Source organism: Cebus imitator, unplaced genomic scaffold, assembly GCF_001604975.1.
Source record: "Cebus imitator isolate Cc_AM_T3 unplaced genomic scaffold, Cebus_imitator-1.0 Scaffold494, whole genome shotgun sequence".
In the NCBI taxonomy this organism is placed as follows: domain Eukaryota; kingdom Metazoa; phylum Chordata; class Mammalia; order Primates; family Cebidae; genus Cebus; species Cebus imitator.
The window spans coordinates 1,309,830-1,331,189 of record NW_016107809.1 but is presented as its reverse complement, the minus strand read 5'-3'; the positions used below and the strand labels follow the sequence as shown (position 1 = coordinate 1,331,189).

Genomic DNA, 21,360 nt, shown 5'->3' with positions numbered 1-21,360 from the left:
CAGGGATATGGATGAAGCTGGAAACCATCATTCTTAACAAACTAATACAAGAACAGAAACCTAAACACTGCATGTTCCCACTCATAATTGGGAGCCGAACAATAAGAACACATGGACACAGGGAGGGGAATGTCACACACTGGGGTCTGTCAGGAGGTGGGGTGATAGGGGGTGGATAGGAGGGGGTTGGGGGGGATAGGGGAGGGATAGCATTAGGAGAAATACCTAATGTAGATAATGGGGTGATGGATGCAGCAAACCACTATGGCATGTGTATAACTGTGTAACAAACCTGCACGTTCTGCACATGTACCCCAGCACTTAAAGTATTATAACTATAATAATATAAAAATAAAATTATGAGGAGGAAGTAAAATTTTATTGTTAATTGACCTGGAAGGCAGCTTATCCAGTTTACTAGCTTATTTTGACGATGGAGAAACCGAAGTCTAGAAGTATAATTCATAAGCTTAGGCAGACCTAGGACTAGAATTGGAGTCTCTTGAGTTCCTGTTCAACAGTTTTCTTTCTCTACGTTAACTCACAAGTTAGTTGAAATTCTTTTATCTAGAAAAAATATTCAGTTTAAATAGTAACAGTTACAAGAATTTCTGATATCACTTAAATTGTGCTTCCCTCCTACCTCTAAATTGTTAGAAGTATCCCTAACATTTTCTTGTCAATTCCAACTTACTGACAATATTGTGGCTATTTGCATGAAGGGCTTATCTGGATCACAAATCTTCTGTGGCAAACATATTCTATAGCTGGAGTAATTACAATTGTAAAAATTAACATTTCTACCAAGGCCAAAATGCAAATTTTATCTCCCAGAACTGGTTTCAGGCTGCTTACTTTTAATTCAAATTTAGTCCTAAATTTGCCTAGGGCTAAATAAAGAGTATAGACTATATGCCATCCTGTTGATAGTGGTAATCTTTCTGAGAGTGCTTCAGCTCACTTAAAGGAAACAGGATTGTTTCAGGCTCTCCTCTCATCAACACTCGTACATGTGCACACTCCAATAAGCATAAACTCATACAGCTCAGTGAAATGTTTTCAATATTGTCCTGCTCTTATAATCACCCCACAGTACAAGTTCTTCATATTTTTCTTTCTACAGCCTTCACTCTCTTTTCCCTCTTGATAGGTACACATGTAACTTATAATTGTTTTAGAAAGAGGCTAAATATAGGTTCCTCAGACTATTTTTTTTTCTAGGAAACAAAATATAGTATTCCTAATTTCTCCTTTTTATCTCTCAGGAAATTTATAAAAATAATTGTTTGTCATACAATTTAGAGATGAGAGGGAGCTTGGAGGTTATATATTTTACAGATTTGGAGACAGTTTAGTAATTTTCTCAGAATCTAGACAAATTAGAAGTATCTAAAATTCAAAATTCCCAAGACCACTCTGGGGAACATAGTGAGTGCTTGAGGCCAGGAGTTCAAGACCACCCTGGGGAACACAGTGAGACACTGACTCTATAAAAACCGAAAAATAAGCTGGATGTGGTGGTGTGAACCTGTACTCCAGGTGCTTGGGAGGCTGAGGCAGGAGCATCACCTGAGTCCAGGAGTTAGAGGCTGTAGTGCAGTATTATTGTATCACTGTAATCCAACCTCAGCAACAGAAAGAGTTCCTATCTCTTAAAAAAAAAATTAAAAATGGGCTACTCCTTTCATAATCCTTACATATTGCATCTTTTATAACATACTATCTATTATATGGCTCCAAATCTTTTCTATTCATGGTTCATCACTATACAAAGTTGCTACTCATAGACACCTGTTAGAGAAATAACATCATTATCTGCATGTCTAAGGGATCAGATTTAGTATAGCATAATGCTTAAAAAAATAAAAACTTAAATATAATTTTTTTACATTTGAACAACAATATAGATCACTGTTAAAAGTTTTCAGGAGTAGTAAATAGGGACTTACTTCACAATATAGAATAGCAAATCTTCCTAAAATTATTTTTTTCCTATCTCTCTCTCTAAAGTTCTTTATCAATAAGACAGTTGCAGCAAAGTTACAGTATTCCCTTTTTTACCCTCTGTAAAAATTTTTGGCCTCTGGCTCTTGTACTTTACTCCTCCCTGACACCCCCACACTCATTCCATAAATAAGCAGATGGTCCTTCCTTTGAAAAATATAGATGAAGATTGCAAACTTTAGAATTTAATATCTTGCCTTTGTTCTTGGTCACATTCATTTGATAACTGAGGAAATTAAGGTGGCTATATATTAAATATCTATAGATAGAGATACCAAAGAACTTACTATTGAGATTGAAATAAACTCTTAATTATTATGGGAAGGGTAGAGAACAGATTAAGGCATAGGTCTCCCTTTTTACAGAGGAGGGGGTAGTTACCCATAAGCAGAGCCATTCTGGTTTTAGAGGTGAAGAAGGAGATGGAGTGAGGAATGGAGTTGGAGTTATGGCCACAGCCCCATCAGGCTGTCAGTTATTCACCGACTAGTAGATTTTTATATCTTTTGCATGTGATCTTCATCCTATATCTCTCAGTTCCCATTATCATGGTAAACCAAATTTTAACTATAACAAAATAATTAATATGTTTAACATACCTTCTGTTGTAACTGGTAAAGAAATCTCCATGCAAGCTGCTGACTGGGCCTTTCGAAATGGTGGTCTTCCAGGACCCCAGCGATTTACTTTCGAAACATCGGCACTAGAAAGACGTTTTCCAGAACTGCAACTCTGGGAAGTTGGACTTGTGCAATGTCCATTTACATGGTCTGTGCCAAGAGGAGGAAGTCAGCATAAATAACATAATTAACTCAACATAAAGGAGTCAAAGTGTGTAGATAAACAAATGAAGATGAGCAAGAACTCCTTTATTTTCTAAACCACATGAATATGGCTAGGTCCTTGTTCTTTTAAGATTTAATTACAAATTTGGTAGTTAGCCAAAAATTTCAAAAGTTATTAAGTGTAAGATTCCTTTTTTATATTTTGACTATGTAACATAGCTTAAAACTGATTCTAAATCTCTACCATGTATTCTGTCATTATATTATAGTGTTAAACTTTTTATTGCATAACTTAAATATACAAGGAAAGTACTTTAACTGCTTGGAAGTTAAAAAAATATAAAAAATTTTTACTTTAAGTTCTGGGATACATGTGTAGAATGTGCAGGTTTGTTACGTATGTATACCTGTGCCATGGTGGTTTGCCGCACCTGTCAACCCGTCATCTAGGTTTTAACCCCTGCATCCATTAGGTATTTGTCCTAATGCTATCCCTCCTCTTGCGCCCCAACTTGTGACAGGCCCTGGTATGTCATGTTTCCCTCCCTGTGTCCATGTGTTCTCATTGTTCAGCTTCCACTTATGAGTGAGAACATGTGGTGTTTGGTTTTCTTTTCCTGTGTTATTTGCTGAGAATGATGGTTTCCAGCTTCATCCATGTCCCTGCAAAGGACATAAACTCATTCTTTTTTATGACTGCATAGTATTCCATAGTGTATATGTGCCATATTTTCTTTATCCAGCCTATCATTGATGGGCATTTGGGGTAGTTCCAAGTCTTTGCTATTGTAAATAGTGCTACAGTAAACATATGTGTGCATGCGTATTTATAGTAGAATGATTTATAATCCTTTGGGTGTATACCCAGTAATAGGATTGCTGGGTCAAATGGTGTTTCTAGTTTTAGATCCTTGAGGAATTGCCACACTGTCTTTCACAATGGTTGAACTAATGTACACTCCCACCAAATGTGTAAAAGTGCTTCTATTTGTCTACATCCTCTCCAGCATCTCGTTTCCTGACTTTTTAATGATTGCCATTATAACTGGCATGAGATGGTATCTCATTGTGGTTTCGATTTGCATTTCTCTAATGACCAGTGATGATGAGCTTTTTTTCTTATGTTTGTTGGCTGCATAAATGTCTTCTTTTGAGAAGTGTCTGTTCATATCCTTTGCCCACTTTTTGATGAGGTTTTTTATTCTTGTAAATTTATTTAAGTTCCTGGTAGATTCTGAATATTAGCCCTTTGTCAGATGGATAGATTGCAAAAATTTCCTTCCATTTTGTAGGTTGCCTGTTGACTCTGAGGATAGTTTCTTTTGCTGTGCAGAAGCTCTTTAGTTTAATGAGATCCCATTTGTCAATTTTGGCTTTGGTTGCAATTGCTTTTGGTGTTTAAATCACAAAGTCTTTGCCCATGCCCATATCCCAAATGGAAGTTCTGTCCAGGGCAATCAGGCAAGAGAAAGGAATAAAGTGCATTCAAATAGGAAGAGAGGAAATCAAATTGTCTCTGCTTGCAGATACCGTTATTGTACATTTAGAAAACCCTACTGTCTCAGCCCAAAAACTCCTTAAGCTGATAAGCAACTTCAGCAAAGTCTCAGGATACAAAATCAGTGTGCAAAAATCACAAGCATTATTACACACCAATAATGTGTATTATTCTACACTCTATGTCCACGTGTACACATTATTTAGCTCCCACTTATAAGTAAGAACATGCAGTATTTTTTTTTTTTTTTTTTTTTTTTTGGGACGGAGTTTCGCTCTTGTTACCCAGGCTGGAGTGCAATGGCGCAATCTTGGCTCACCGCAACCTCTGCCTCCTGGGTTCGGGCAATTCTCCTGCCTCAGCCTCTGGAGTAGCTGGGATTATAGGCACACGCCACCATGCCCAGCTAATTTTTTGTATTTTTTCAGTAGAGATGGGGTTTCACCGTGTTGACCAGGATGGTCTCTATCTCTTGACCTCATGATCCACCCGCCTTGGCCTCCCAAGGTGCTGGGATTACAGGGAACATGCAGTATTTTAAAAAATATTTTCTCTTTCTTATTTGTTTGCTTGTTTCCCATGCTCCTAGGCTTTCCTCATTCTTTCTTTTCTCTCCCTTTCTTCTTTTCTTCCTCCACAACACCTTCCAACCCCCTTTGCCTGATTTATTTCAAAAGACCTAGCTTCAAGTTCAGAAATTCTTTCTTCTGCTTGGTGTAGTCTACTGTTAAAGTACTCAGTTGTATTTTTTATTTTATTCACTAAATTCCTCAGCTCTGGGATTTGTTTGGTTCTTTTTTATGATATCTATCTCTTTGTTGAATTTCTCATTCAGCTCATGAATAGTTTTTCTGTTTTCTTTATATTGTTTATCTGTATTCTCTTGTATCTTGCTGAGTTTCCTTAAGATCGTTAATTTAAATTCATTTTCAGATATTTCATTTTTTTTTCTTTGGAGTCTGTTACTGGAGAATTATTGTGTTCCTTTGGAGATGTCATGTTTTCTTGATTTTTCGTGTTCATGTGTTCTTACGTTGATATTTCCACAGCTGGTATAACTAAGTTTTTCCAATTTTACAAAGTAGCTTTCATAGAAAAGTAATTTTGCCTGTTGATGTATCCATAATGTAAATTGGGTACATGGTTTTGGCTTTGGTTCTGGATGGGCACCATAGTGTAGTCTCCATGTGATTACTTTGGTTGTAATCAGTATCAGAGATGTCTGTAAGTGTCTTAGTGGCCTAGGCTGCAGTTGTTTGTAGAGGCTGTAGTGAGGATTTGCTGGGGACATAAGTGCCAAGTAGGCTGGTCCTCAAACCTCTTGGTGATGTATGTGAGCATCAGCAGTAATGGCAGTGGACCGGTACTTGGGTCCCTGGGTGGCACATGCAGATGCCAGTGGTCTGCTCCTTGGTTCTCTGGGTAGGGTGCATAGGCACTGGCAGTGGCAATAGCAGGTGGGTCCTTTGGTGCCTGAGTGGAGTGCACAGACACTGGTGGTGTCAGCAGCAGGCCAGTAGGACCAGTCCCGAGGCCACTAGGTGGCAGGCATGGGCGCCAGCAGTGAAAGTGATGTTCATGGGCACCAACAGTGAGCAAGGTGGCCCAATCCCTAGGCCTCTGGGTGTGGTATAAAGGCACTAGTGGTGTCCACAGTAGGGCAGGCAGACTGATCCCTGGGTCCCTGCATGGGCCATGTGGGCATTGGCAGTATCTTTAGTGTAGTGGGAAGGCTGATCCCTGGTCCCTGGGTGGGGTATGTAAGTGTACACTTCAGTTCCTTATGTTGGGTAGGTTGCCTCTCCAATGTGCTGGATCACCTGTTCCCTGGGATGTAGGGTGCTGCAAGGTTTGGGTGCCAGAAATGCAGTTAAACCACTGAGTCAGCTGGCATTGCAACACTGCAGCCTTCTGGGTGGATGTAGAGGGATGTTGGAGATGCAGGAGTCATTGGGCACCAGGGCAGGATGTAGTTTGGTGTTGACTCTGGTTTCAAAATAGGACCATATTGCAGCAGCTTGGGTCCCAGAGGTCCCAGCATTAATTCCTCCATGAAAAATGCAGTCTTGTGGCCTCCAGGAAGCTACTTATACTAGGCACAGGGCCCAAAAGGGCCAAAGGTCTTTCTTGTAGCTGGGACTGCAGGCATTTGTGTTGGAACATGGACTGCTAGGAATCTCTTACTTACCATTTCTCCTGTATTGGAGCATCCCTCCCAGGTGTGAGCCAATCCAACTTAGTGCCTTTTCTATGCTGCCATCTCAAACTTCCATGCCTCAGAGGGTCCCTACTGTTTTCCTTCTGGATTCATTAATTCTTCCCTAGATATTCTACCTGACATATTGTTACCTACTTGCTGTTTTGGTCCTTCTTTGAGGAAAATGTAAGTACTAGATATGTACTATGTGTCTGAATCTTCCTTTCACAATGAACTATACATATAGTATATGGTTTTCAAATCATAGATACAAATCTATAACACAATTTGAAACTATTTTGAGGAGAAAGCCTCCTAACATAGAGAGATAAAATTATTTGGTTATGAAGGTTAGGAAAAACTCTTAGATTATTAAGCAATGTAATGTTCTAGCAGTGATCCCTGGGTATTGTAGTTTCTACCTCCAATTTACTTATTATTTTAAAAACAGCTTTACTTTTTAAAATTTCAACTTCCTTAGAGTCTCACTTCCATTTAGACAAAAGTTAATATTTTGAGTATCCTTCTGCAATTAGTCTAACTTTTTTTTTTCCAACTGAAATGGAAGCAAAGATTGAATTCCTCCTCCTAAATGGCTGACTAGATGCAGCCAGGGGGAACAAGGGACCAGGATATTGGGAAGACAGGGAAACTCATAGCAAATCTTCAAAGGGAAAGCATTGAGAGCAGATAAAGCAAAGACACAGAGGCTGTGCAAAGGAGAAGAAGGTTAGGAACCCTGCATTGTGCAACCACATGCCACAACATGTTCCCTGACCCCAGTGACTACTGTGGATGGTGTGAGTTGAGCAGTCAAGAAGAAACCTGCTATCACCATGGACCTCTGGAATCCCTATAGAAAGAGACCCCTCAGCCACAATGGATAGTGCTTAGAGAAGTAAGGAGCATTAAGGGAAGAATTCCAGCCAGTGCCCAGAGGGTTTGGCATGGGAGCATCTGTAATGGAGCAGACTAGGGATGTCCATTCCTCTAGGCTCAACTTGCTCCCATAAAATCTTTAGCCATAGGGGAAGTGTCAAACCTGAACTCTATAGGGTGGTCTTGCCCATGAGACAGAGCTAGTGTGACCTGAGCTACCCTTCAGTCTTCTGGCCTCTTCCAGGGCTCTAGCCTAGCTAAGCCTGCTTGTAGTGCAGCCCCTAGTTACCTCCTGGGGGTCCTTATCATAGTTCCTTTGCTGGTGGACTGTGCCTGACTGGTAGGGTGATCCAGCAGAGTGCCCTTGCCTGCACCACACTGAGTTCTCCTCCAACAGCAGCCTCCATGCTGGTTTGTCCACAGGCACTCACCCATGGCCACCCCCACATTGCTTTGCCAGCACATATGTGTGCAGGTAGACACAGCCTTCCCTTCCCTGCCAGTGTAAATATGTGAGTACCCTGTCATGACACTACTGCCAGCGGAGTGCACCTTGTCCTACTTCTTCCAACTGCACCCCCATTGTTGTCAGAGCATGGGTGGGCAAGAAGCCCACTGGCCCTGCCCCTGCCTGTGCCCCACCCATGCAGTAACACTGCCATTGGTGCAAACTAGGCACAGAAAATAGTGGACCACATGATTATCTCAAGAGATGCAGAGAAGGCCTTCAATAAAATTACACACCTGTGCAGTGCTAAAAACTCTCCATAAACTAGGTATAAATAGAATATATCTCAAAATAAGAGCTATTTATGACAAACCCACAGTCAACATCATACTGAATGGGCAAAAACTGGAAGCATTCCCTTTGAAAACCGGCACAAGACAAAAATGCCCTCTCTCACCACTCCTATTCAACATAGTATTGGAGATTCTGGCCAGGACAATCAGGAAAGAGAAAGAAATAAAGGATATTCAAATAGGAAGAGAGGAAGTCAAATTATCTCTGTTCACAGATGGCATGATTGTGTATTTCGAAAACCCTGCCGTCTCAACCCAAAGTCTCCTTAAGCTGATAAGCAACTTCAGCAAAGTCTCAGGATACAAAATCAACGTGAAAAAATCATAAGTGTTCCTATACGCCAATAACAGACAAACAGAAAGCGAAATCATGAATGAACTCCTGTTCACAATTGCTACAAAAAGAATCAAATACCTAGAAATACAACTTATAAAGAATGTGAATGATCTCTTCAGAGAGAACTACAAACCACTTCTCAAGGAAATAAGAGAGGATACAAACAAATGGAAAAACATTCCATGCTCCTCGTTAGGAAGAATAAATATTATGAAAATGGTCATACTGCCCAAAGTAATTTACAGATTCAATGCTATCCCCGTCAAGCTACCATTGACTTTACTCCCAGAATTAGAAAAAATAAAAAACCACCTTCATATGGAACCAAAAAAGAACTTGCATAGTCAAGGCTATCCTAAGCAAAAAGAAAAAAGCTGGAGTCATCACGCTATTTGACTTCAAACTATACTACAAGGCTACATTAACCAAAACAGCATGGTGCTAGTACCAAAACGACATATAGACCAATGGAACAGAACAGAGACCTCAGAAGTAATACCACACATCTACAACCATCAGATCTTCAACAAACCAGACAAAACAAGCAATGGGGAAAGGATTTCCTATTTAATAAATGATGCTGGGAAAACTGGTTAGCCATATGCAGAAAACTGAAACTGGACCCCTTCCTTACACCTTATACAAAAATTCACTCAAGATGGATTAAATACTTAAACATAAAACCTAAAGCCATAAAAACCCTAGGAGAAAACCTAGGCAATAACATTCAGAAACATAGGCATGGGCAAACATTTCATGACTAAAACACCAAAAGTAATGGTAACAATAGCCAAAATAGACAAATTGTATCTAAATTAACTAAAGAGCTCATGCACAGCAAAAGGAACTTATCATCGGAGTGAATAGGCAACCTACAGAATGGGAGAAAATTTTTAAAATCTATCAATCTAACAATGGGCTAATATCCAGGATCTACAAAGAACTTAAATTTACAAGAGAGAAACAAACAATCCCATCAAAAAGTGGGTAGGGGATATGAATCTCAACGGAAATGCTTCTCAAAAGAAGACATTTATGTAGCCCACAAACATATGAAAAAATGCTTATCGTCACTGGTCGTTAGAGAAATGCAAATCAAAACCACAATGAGATACCATCTCCTGCCAGTTAGAACATTAAAAAGTCAGGAAACAACAGATGCTGGAGAGGATGTAGAGAAATAGAAATGCTTTTACACATTTGGTGGGAGTGTACATTAGTTCAACCATTGTGGAAGACATTGTGGTGATTCCTTGAGCATCTAAAACTAGAAATACCATTTGGCCCAGCAATCCCATTACTGGGCAGATACCCAAAGGGTTATAAATCATTCTACTGTAAAGATTCATGCATATGTATGTTTATTGCAACACAGCACTGTTTACAATAGCAAAGACTTGGAACAAACCCAAATGCACATCAATGATAGACTGGATAAAGAAAATGTGGCAATGTGGCACACATATACTATAGAATACTATGTAGCCATAAAAAAGGATCAGTTCATGTCCTTTGCAGGGACATGGATGAAGCTGAAAACCATCATTCTCAGCAAACTAACACAAGAACAGAAAACCAAACACTGCATGTTCTCACTCATAAGAGGGAGTTGACCGATAAGAACACATGGACACAGGGAGGGGAACATCACATACCACAGCCTGTCAGAGGGTGGGGCGCTAGGTGAGGGATAGCATTAGGAGAAATACCTAATGCAGATGACGGGTTGATGGGTGCAGCAAACCATAATAGCACATGTATACCTATGTAACAAACTTGCACGTTCTACACATGTATCCCAGAACTTAAAGTATAACAAACTAATAATAAGAAAAACTGTATGATAATTTCTATGTATGCAAAAAAGAGGATTTGATAAAATTCAACGTTCCTTCATGATTAAAATCCTCAAAGGGATTGGGCATACAAGGAACAAACCTCAACATAATAAAAGCCATATATAATTCAACCACAGTTTTTATCATAATGAATGGAGAAAAACTGAAAGCCTTTCCTCTAAGATCTGGATCACAATAAGAATGCCCACTTTCATCACTGTTATTCAATATAGTACTGGAAGTCCTAGGTAGAGCAATCGGACAACAGAAAGATATAAAGGGCATCCAAACTGGAAAGGACCAAGTCAAATTTTTCTTGTTTGCTTTTGATATGATTTTATATTTGGAAAAACCTAAGGATTCCATAAGAAAACTATTATAACTGATAAACATATTCAGTAAAGTTGCAGGATAAAAAAACAACATACAACAGTCAGTAGCATTTTTATATGCCAACAGTGAACAATGTGAAAAGGATATGAAAAGTGATCCCATTTATAATAGCCACACATAAAATTAAATACCTAGGAATTAACTTAACCAAAGAAGGAAAAGAACTCTATAAATGGAAACTATAAAACACTGATGCAGGAAATTGAAGAGGATACCAAAAAATGGAAAGAGTATTCCATGTTCATGGATTGGAAAAATAAATGTTAAAAGGTTAGTGCCACTCAAAGCAATCTGTAGATTCAATGTAATAACTATCAAAGTACTAATGACATGCATTACAGAAATAGAAAAAATAATTTTAAAATTTATATGAAACCACAAAAGACCCAGAATAGCCAAAGCTATCCTAAGCAAGAAAAATAACACTGGAAGAATCACATTACCGACTTCAAATTATACTACATAGGTATAGTAACAAAACCAGTATGGTACTGGCATAAAAACAGACACATTGATCAATGGGACAGAATTAAGAACTCAGAAACAAATCCACACACATACAGTGAGATCATTTTTGACAAACGTGCCAAGAACATATGCTGGGGAATCCTATGCAAAACAGTGAAAATAGACCTCTACCTGTTGTCACATACAAAAATCAAATCAAATGCATTAAAGACTTAAATAGAAGACCGCAAACTATGAAACTACTACAAGATTGGGGAATATCTCTAGAACATTGGTCTAAGCAAAGACTTATTATGAAATACCCTACAAGCAGAGGCAACCAAAGCAAACATGAAAAATGGGATCACATCAAGTTAAAAAGATCTGCACATCTATGGAATCTGGTTTCTAAAGAAAAAAAAAGCTCTGCACAGCAAAGGATACAATCAATAAAGTGAAGAGACAAACCACAGAATGGGAGAAAATATTTGCAAACTACCCCTTTGATAAGGAATTAGTAGCAAATATAAAAAGCTTAAAACAACTCTGTAGGATAAAAATCTAAGATGGGAAAAATGTGAACAGACTTTTCTAAAAAATCACATACAAATGGAAAACAAGTTTATAGAAAGCTGCTCAACATCACTGATCATCAGAGAAATGCAAAATCAAAACTAATGAGTTATTATCTCACTTCAGTTAAAATGGCTTATATCCAAAATACAGGCAATAACAAATGCTGGTAAGGATGTGAAAAGAGAACTTTAATACACTGTTGGTGGAAATATAAATTAGCAAAACTACTGTGGAGAACAGTTTGGAGGTTCTTCAAAACTAAAAATTGAGCTACCTACTATATGATCCAGCAATCCTAACCATTGGGAAGATACCTAAAAGAAAGAAAATCAGGATATTGAAAAGACATCCACAATCCTATGTTTGGAAGCCACCTAAGTGTCCATCCACACGCGAATGAATAAAGAAAACATACTACATATATGCAATGGAGTACTATTCAATCATATCAAAGAATAAAAGCCTGCCATTTGTAACAAGATAGATGGAACTGGAGATTACTATGTTAAGTGAAATAAACCAGGCACAGAAATACAAACATAAAATATTCTTACTTATTTGTGCTATCGAAAAATAAATTCAATTAAACTCATGGACATAGAGAGTAGAAAAATGGTTACATGGTTTGGCTTTGTGTCACCACCCAAATATCATGTTGAAGTGTAATCTCCCAGTGTTGGAGGTGGGGCCTGGAGGGAGGTGACTGGATCATGGGGTGGTTTCTAATGGTTTAGCACCATTCCCCTAGTGCTGCCTCAAGATAAGAGTTCTCACAAGATCTAGTTGTTTAAAAGCATGCAGCACTGTCCCCTTTGCTCTCTCTTCCTCCTTCTCTGGCCATGAGAAGACATGCCTTGCTTCCCCTTCACCTTCCATCATAAGTTTCCTGAGGCCTCTCCATTCATGTGGAACTGTGAAGTCAATTAAATATATTTTCTTTATAAATTACCCAGTCTCAGGTAGTGTAAGAATGGACTAATACAAAAGGTTACCAGAGGCTGCGAAGGGTTTTGGGGGGTTAGGGGGTGGAGGGGATGGTTACTGGGTACAAAAATTAGGAAGAATGAATAAGACCTACTATTTGACAGCACAATAGGGTGACTATAGTCAATAATAATTGTACCTTTTAAAACAAGGAATGTAATTGGATTGTAACTCAACGGATAAATGCTTGAGGGTATGCATATTCCCTTGTCCATGATGTGGTTATTTCACATTGCATACCTGTATCAAAACATCTCATGTACCCCGTAAATATATATGCCCACAATGTATTCATAAAATTAAAAAAAAAGATTTTTTAAAAAGAAAAAATATTTTAAAATATTGCTTGTCTACTTCATAAATAGGTATTTGGGTGATGATATTATAAAGCAACTTCTCTGTAGTTGTATTGCTGTCTTTGGTTGTGGCTCTTTTGTATGTGTGTGGAAGTGTTCCATGGCTACATTTTATGCTGCATGCTCGATTTTGGAATATCTAGTTTGGAGACTAAGGTCAAGCATCCACCACCATCATAGTTACAGAGCCTTCAGCAGTAGTCTTGGCCAGTGGCTACAATGTTATTTTCCAAAACAAACAATACATTCAGGAGAGGCAACAGCTTCTTTCAGAGTTGAAATTTGCCCTCTGAGGTATCAGCAATGAACATATTGCTATCATAGTTCATCCAGGCCAGAGAGCTCCCATAGACAAATTGAACCTGGGACCCAGTCTTCAGTGTCACCAAACTCTGACATCAGCTAATCAAAAGGCATCTTGCTGACCTATGGCATACTGGTTGGGTTTTCAAACATTTCTTTAATGTATGCAGAAACACTCTTCATTTGAAGTTACATGAACCTGCTGCTAGCAAAATATTGTAGGAATGCCAATCCAAACAAAGGACAATGAAATTAATTGGCCTTTAAATTAACTTTCTTACCCACTATTTATTTTCATACAGACATAACACACAATGCTTCACTACCCACAATTTTGTTCTCTAGGAAGGATCACTTAACGTCCATAGAGTTGTTCACAGTAGACTTAAATAATCTTTTGTATTTCTGTGGTATCAGCTGTAATGTCTTCATTTTCATTTCATTTTTTTGGGATAGAATCTCACTCTGTTACCCAGACTAAGTTGCAGTGGTGCAATCTTGGCTCACTGCAACCTCTGCCTCACAGGTTCAAGTGATTCTTCTGCCTCAGTCTCCTGAGTAGCTGGGATTACAGGTGGCACCATCACACCCAGCTAATTTTTGTATTTTTAGTAGAGACAGGGTTTCACTATGTTGGCTTGGCTGGTCTCAAACTCCTGACCTCAAATGATCCATCTGCCTTGGCCTCCCAAAGTGTTGGAATTACAGGTGTGAACCACTGCACCTGGCCATCCATTTTCATTTCTAATTGAGCTTGTTTGATTCTTCTTTTCTTGGTTAATCTAGCTAATAGTCTTTCAATTTTATTTTTTCAAAGAATCGACTTTCTGTTTTGTTGATCTATTGTATCATTTTTCTTTGTTCCAATTTCATTTAGTTCTGCTCTGATCTTTGTTATTTCTTTCCTTCTGGTAGCTTTGGGTTTGGTTTGTTCTTGTTTCTCTGGTTCCTTGATGTGTGATCTTAGGTTGCCAATTTGTTTTCTTTCAGACTTTCTGATGTAGGCATTTAGTGCTATAAACTTTTATTTTAGCACTGCTTTTGCTATATCCCAGATGTTTTGATAACTTATGTAACTATTGTCAATCACTTCAAAGAATTTTTAAATTTTCATCTTGATTTCATTGTTTACCCCCAAATCATTCAGGAGAAGATTAATTTTCAAGTATTTGTATAATTGGGAGTGTTCCTTTTGGTGTTAATTATTAGTTTTATTCCACTCTGGTCAAAGAAGTTACTTGATATGATTTCGATTTTTAAAAATTTATTGAGACTTGTTTTGTGGCCTATCATATGCTCTGTCTTGGAGAATGTTCCATGTGCTGAGGAGAATAATATATACTCTGAAGTTCTGGGGTAAAATGCCCTGTAAATTCTGTTAGGTGTTTTTGCTCTAGAGTACAGTTTAAATACAGTGTTTTCTTGTTTACTTTCTGCCTTGATTATCTGTCTAGTGCTATCAGTGGAGTGTTGAGTCCCCTACTATTATTATGATAATGTCTATCTCTTTTCTTAGGTATAGTAGTAATTTTTTATTAATCTCGAAGCTCCAGAGTAAGGAGCATGTATATTTAGGATTGTAATATCTTCTTGCTGGGGATTGATTCTTTTATATTTATATAATGACTTTTTTTTTTCTTCACTGTTGTTTTAAAGTCTGTTCTATCTCACATGAGAATAACTACTCCTGCTGCTTTTCCTTTATGTTGGCATGAAATATCGTTTTCCACCCCTTTACCTTAAGTTTGTAAGAATCCTTGCATTAGCTGAGTCTCTTGAAGACATCTGATATTTGGCTTGTGATTTGTAATTTTTCTGGTTTAACTTTTATTTTAGGTTCAGGTGTGTATGTGCTGGTGTGTTACATGGCAAACTCATGTCATGGGGGTTTATTGTACAGATTACTTCATTACTGCATCACCCAGGTACTAAGACTGGTACTGAACAGTTATTTCTTCTGATTCTCTCCCTCCTCCTAACCTCCACCCTCAAGTAGACCCTAGTGTCTTATTTTCCTGTCTTTGTGTCCATTTAGCTACCACTTGTAAATGAGAACATGCAGTATTTTGTTTTATGTTCCTGCATTAGTTTGGTAAGGATAATGGCCTCCAGCTCCAACCATGTTTCTGAAAAGGACATGATCTCATTCTTATTTATGGCTGTGTAGTATTCCATGTTGTATATGTACCATATTTTCTTTATTCAATCTGCCATTGATGGGCATTTAGGTTGATTCCATGTCTTTGCTATTGTGAATAAATGCTGCAATGAACACACACGTGCATGTGTTTTTATGGCAGAATGATTTCTATTCCTTTGGATATATACCTAGTAATGGGATTGCTGGGTTAGATGGTAGATGTGTTTTCAGCTCTTTAAGGAGTTGCTACACTGCTTTCCACAATCATTTAACTAATTTACACTCCCACCAACAGGGTATAATCATTACCTTTTCTCTGCAACCTTGCCAGCATCTGTTATTTTTTGACTTTTTATTAAAAGCCATTCTGACTGGTATGAGATAATATCTCTGTGTGGGTTTTTTGTTGGTTTGTGTGTTTGGTTTGTTGATTTTCTTTTTCTTTTTTCTTTTTTCTTTTTTTTGAGACAGGATCTTGCTGTTGCCCCAGTGGTACCATCTTGGTTATCTTGGTTTATTGTAATATCTGCCTACCAGGCTCAAGTGATCCTCCCACCTCAGTCTCCCAAATAGCTAGGCCTACAGGCATGCACCACTGCTCCCAGCTAAATTTTGTAGTTTTTGCAGAGATGAGGTTTTGCCATGTTTCCTAGACTTGTCTCAAACTCTTGAGCTCAAATGATCTGCCCACCTTAGCCTCCCAAATGCTGAGACTATAGGCATGAGCCTCTGTGACCAGCCTCTCCTTGTTGTTTTGATTTGCATTTCTCTAGTAATCAGTGATATTGAGCTTTTTTTCCTATGCTCATTGGCCATATATATGTCATCTTTTGAAAAGTGTCTGTTCATATCCTTTGCTCACTTTTTAATGGCATTCTTTGTTTGCTTTTGTAATTTGGTTAAGTGCCTCTTAGATGCTATATATTAGTCCTTTGTCAGATGCAGTTTGAAAATATGTTCTCCCATTCCGTAGGCTGTCTGTTTACACTGTTAATAGTTTCTTTTGCTGTGCAGAAGCTGTTAAGTTTAATTAGATCCCATTTGTCACTTTTTGCCTTTTTTGTGATTGCTTTTGGTGTCTTCGTCAAGAAATCTTTGCCAGTTTCTATGTCCAAAATGATATTGCCCAGTTTGTCTTCCAGGGTTTTCATAGTTTCAGGTTTTATATTTACGTCTTTACTCCAACTTGAGTTGATTTTTGTATGTGGTGTAAAGAAGGGATCCAGTTTCAATTGTGTGCATTTAACTAGCCAGTTAGGCTAGCACCATTTATTGAATAGGGAGTCCAAAGATCAGATGGCTGTAAGTGTGTGGCCTTATTTCTGGGCTCTCTATTCTGGTCAGTTGATCTTTGTGTCTGCTTTTGTACCAGTCCCATGCTATTTTGGTTACTTTAGCCCTGTAGCATAGTTTGAAGTTGGGTAACATGATGTTTCCAGTTTTGTTCTTTTTGATCAGGATTCCCTTCGTTATTTGGGCTCTTTTTTGGTTCCATATCAATTTTAAATATTTTCTTTTTTCTAGTTCTGTGAAGGATGTCATTGGCGGTTTGACAGCAATGAGTGTCTAAATTGCTTCTGGCAATACGGTCATTTTAATGATATTGATTCTTCCTATCCATGAATGTGGAATGCGTTTCCATTTGTTTTTGTCGTCTCTGATTTCTTTAAGCAGTGTTTTGTAATTTCATTATTGTAGAGATTTTTCACCTCCCTTTTTAGCTATATTCTAGGTATTTTATTCTTTTTGTGGTAATTGTGTATGGGATTGTGTTTTTGATTTGGCTCTTGGCTTGGCTATTGTTGATGTATAGGAATGCTAGTAATTTTTGTACACTGATTTTTGCATCATAAAACTTTGCTGAAGATGTTTACAAGCTTCAGGAGCTTTTTGTCCATAACTATAGGTTTTTCTATATATAAAATCATGTCATCTGCAAACAGGAATTGTTTGACCTTCTCTCTTCCTGTTTGAATATGCTTTATTTCTTTCTTTTGCCTGATTGCGTTTTGCCAGGGTTTTCAATGCTCTGTCAAACAGGAGTGGTGAGTGAGCATACTTGTACCAGTTTTCAAGGGGAATGCTTCCAGCTTATCCCCATTCAGCATGATGTTGGATGTGTGTTTGTCATAAATGGCTCTTATTATTTTGAAGTATATTCCTTCATTACCTAATATGTTGAGAGTTTTTAACATGAAAGGATATTGAACTGAGATGATCATGTGGTTTCTGTCTTTAGTTCTGTTTACGATGAATCACATTTATTGATTTGCATATGTTGAACCAATCTTGCATCCCAGGGATAAAGCCTAATTGATTGTGATGAAAAAGCTTTTTGATGTGTTGCTGGATTTGATTTGTAAGTATTTTGTTGAGGATTTTTGCATCAATGATCATCAAGGCTATTGTCCTGATGTTTTCTTTTTTGTTGTGTTCCTGCCAGGTTTTGATATCAGGATGATGCTGACTTCATAGAATGAGTTGGAGAGGAGTCCCTCCTTTTCAATTGTTTTGGGATAGTTTCAGCTGGAATGGTAAATTTCTTCTTTGCATATATGGTAGAATTCAGCTGTGAATCCTTCTGGTCCTGGGCTTTTTTTGGTTGGTAGGTGTATTAGTCCGTTTTCACACTGCTGATAAAGACATACCCAAGACTAGGCAATTTACAAAAGAAAGAGGTTTAATTGGACTTATAGTTCAACGTGGCTGGGGAAGCCTCACAATCATGGTGGAAGGCAAGGAGGAGCAAGTCACGTCTTATATGGATGGCAGCAGGCAAAGAGAGAATGAGAACCAAGCGAAAGGGGTTTCTCCTTATAAAACCATCAGATCTCATAAGACTGCTCCCCATGAGAGCAGTATGGGGAAAACTGCTGTCATGATTCAATTATCTCCCACCAGGTCCCTCCCACAACAATGGGAATTATGGGAGATACAGTTCAAGATGAGATTTGGGTGGGGACATGCCAAACTGCATCAGTAGGCTATTATTAACAAGCTCAATTTTGGAGCTTGTTATTGGTCTGTTGAGTGAATCAGTTTCCTCCTGGTTCAATCTTCGGAGGGTGTATGTGTCCAGGAATTTATTCATCTCTTCTAGGTTTTCTTGTTTCTGTGCATAGAGATGTTCATAGTAGTCTCTGATGGTTACATGTATTTCTTTGGGGTCAGTGGTAACCTCCCCTTTGTTGTTTGTAATTGTGTTTATTTGGATCTTTTACCCTTTATTAGCCCTAACTAGTCTTTATTAGCACCCTATTTTAATAATATTTTTCAAAAATCCAACTTCTGATTTCATTGATCTTTCAAATGCTTTTTTTGTGTCTCAATCTCCTTCAGTTCAGCTCTGATTTCAATTATTTCTTGTCTTCTGCTAGCTTTGGGGTTCATCTGCTCTTTGTCCTCTTTTAGTTGATATTAGATTGTTAACTTGAGATCTTTCCAACTTTTTGATGTGGGTGTTTAGTGCTATAAATTTCCCTCTTAACACTGACTTAGCTGTGTCCCAGAGATTCCTGCGTATTGTATCTTTGTTTTCATTTGTTTCAAAGAACTTCTTGATTTCTGCCTTAATTTCATTCTGTATCTTTTAAGTGACACATTTAGACCATTTACATTTAACATTACTATTGAGATTTGAGGTACTGTTCCAATTATCAGGCTGATTGCTACCTAGATGCTTTATTTTCTTCATGTGTTATTATTTTATAGGCCCTGCAAGTTTAAGCCTTTCAAGAGCTTCTATTCTGGTGCATATTGACCTTTAGTTTCAAGATTTAGACCCCTTTTAGCATTTTTTTTTAATACGGCTGATATGGTAGTGGTAAATTCCCACAGCATTTGCTTGTCTGAAAAAGACTTTATTTCTTCTTCATTTATGCAACTTAGTTTTGCTGGATTACAAAATTCTTGTTTGATAGTTATTCTGTTTAAGGAAGCTAAAGATAAAACCCAAATCCCTTATGGTTTTCCTGTATAGGCTACCTGGTGCTTTTATTCCCTCTATTCTTAACATTCTTTACTTCACTTTGACTTTAAATAGCTTGTTGACGAATGCCTCAGTAATGTCCTTTTTGCAATGAATCTCCCAGGAGTTGTTTAAACTTCCTGTACTTGTATATTTAAATCTCCAGCAAGGCCAGTTTTCTGTAATTATTCCCTCAGATAGGTTTTCCAGACTTTTTGGTTTTTCTTCTCCTTCAGAAACACCAATGATTTTTAGGTTTGGCTATTTTACATAACCTCATATTTCTTGGAGGCTTTGTTCTTTTTTTTAAACTTATTTTTGTTTTATTTTGTCTGATTGAATTAATTCAAAGCTTTGTCTTGAAGCTCTGAAATTCTGTCTTCTACTTAGCCTAGTCTATTGTTAAAAGTTTCCACTGCATTTCATAATTCCTTAAATGTGTCTTTTGTTTCCAGAAGTTCTGATTGTTTTTGAAAATTTCTATCTCTATAGAAAAGTTTTTATTCATATCCTGAATTGCTTTTTAAAAAAATTTTTGTTATTTTTCTCCTTTCTCTTTATCTCCTGAAGTAACTTAATAATCCTTTGAATTCTTCATCTGGTGTTTTAAATATTTCATCTTGGTTTGCCATTGTTGAAGACCTAATATAATCTTTTGGGTGTGCTATAGTATCTTGTCTTTTCATATTGCCAAAATTATTGTTCTGGCTCCTTCTCATTTGGGTAAACTATTTCTTCTAATTATTTTTGGATTTATTTTTAATTCAACTGTGATTTTTAAAAATTTCTTTTTTTGTCTCCTTGAGGTTGTGACTTTAATGATTATAGTTTTTGTAACCTAATTTGGCTCCCGGCACTTTCAGAGGTGAAGACTGTGTATGAGCTCCTTGGTTACAGAAAGTCTTTGTATGAAGGCTTTCTCAGATGCTGTCTATGGTAGCAATGTGCTCAGTGCGTGAGCAGGTTCACTGTCTCCGGCAAGGCTAGAATGGCAGATGTTTCTGGAAGCTTATCTTTTCCCCCATTTGTGTACACTTTTTTATTTAGTTATTTTTTACCTAATATTTTATTTACTGAGTTGAAAAGTTCAGGCTTCAGGTCAGTAGGGGATTTGTCTGGGGGTAAAAACCAGATGTAGCTAAAAATGCAATACCCCATGGTGGGGAGAGATCACAGACTTGACAAAGGTAGCTGGGAGAACTCTCAGTGAAATTGTGGTCTTTTCGGCAGGAAAGGAGGGAACCAGTTCAGCTTCTCTGCCAGGCCAGCAGGAAAGCTACCTAACTCCCATACCAGAACCCCAGTGTTTCAGCTATTCAGATCAGATAGGCACCTCTTTTTATCTGCAGGAATTTTGATATTCCAAGTAGAAAGGAACTATCATTCTACCTCTCATACAAGCCTGAACTTGAAGGATGCTCCTTCTGTGGAAAAGCCGTTACACTGAAATATTCCAGAAAGCAGTCTACAGATACACTCATGCTAAGTTCCCATGGGAGAAGCCTCAGCTGTGTCTGTAGTAGTAGGCAAAGGGGAGAAGTCTCCATCTCCAAGATCTTTCATGGGCATCCAGGCTGCCTGTTGGGGTAGAGTGGCAGACTTTTCTCACTGAGCCCAGCACTGCACCTTCTGAAATTTCTTTCAGTGCCTCTGCTGAAAGAAATTTCCCACCATGCGGAAAGTTTATTACTCAAGACCTGCCATCTGGATTATTTTGTCCCACAAGATGCTCCCTTAATGTACACTCCCTCTTCCCCTAGCAGTAGGAGTCACTCAGGGCCAGACTACTGTGAATACTGCTCCTTTGGGTCTAGCTGCCCAGTGAGGCTGCCACACTCCAGAATGGTAGTGGGAA

The 21,360-nt window shown here is 38.0% G+C and overlaps 1 protein-coding gene across 7 annotated transcripts in view; it reads right to left on the bottom strand.

The window, feature by feature from the left end:
- The window catches only part of STXBP5L (syntaxin binding protein 5 like), a 419,550-nt gene that overhangs the window by 46,181 nt on the left and 352,009 nt on the right, over positions 1-21,360 (bottom strand). For 5 of the 7 annotated variants that reach the window (XM_017513535.1, XM_017513534.2, XM_017513536.2 and 2 more), the window contains one exon: positions 2,604-2,774. The exons of the other annotated variants lie outside the window; for them this stretch is intronic. In XM_017513535.1, coding sequence (XP_017369024.1) covers positions 2,604-2,774 — 171 coding nt within the window. The remainder of the gene's footprint in view (positions 1-2,603; positions 2,775-21,360) is intronic. 7 annotated transcript variants of the gene reach the window in all.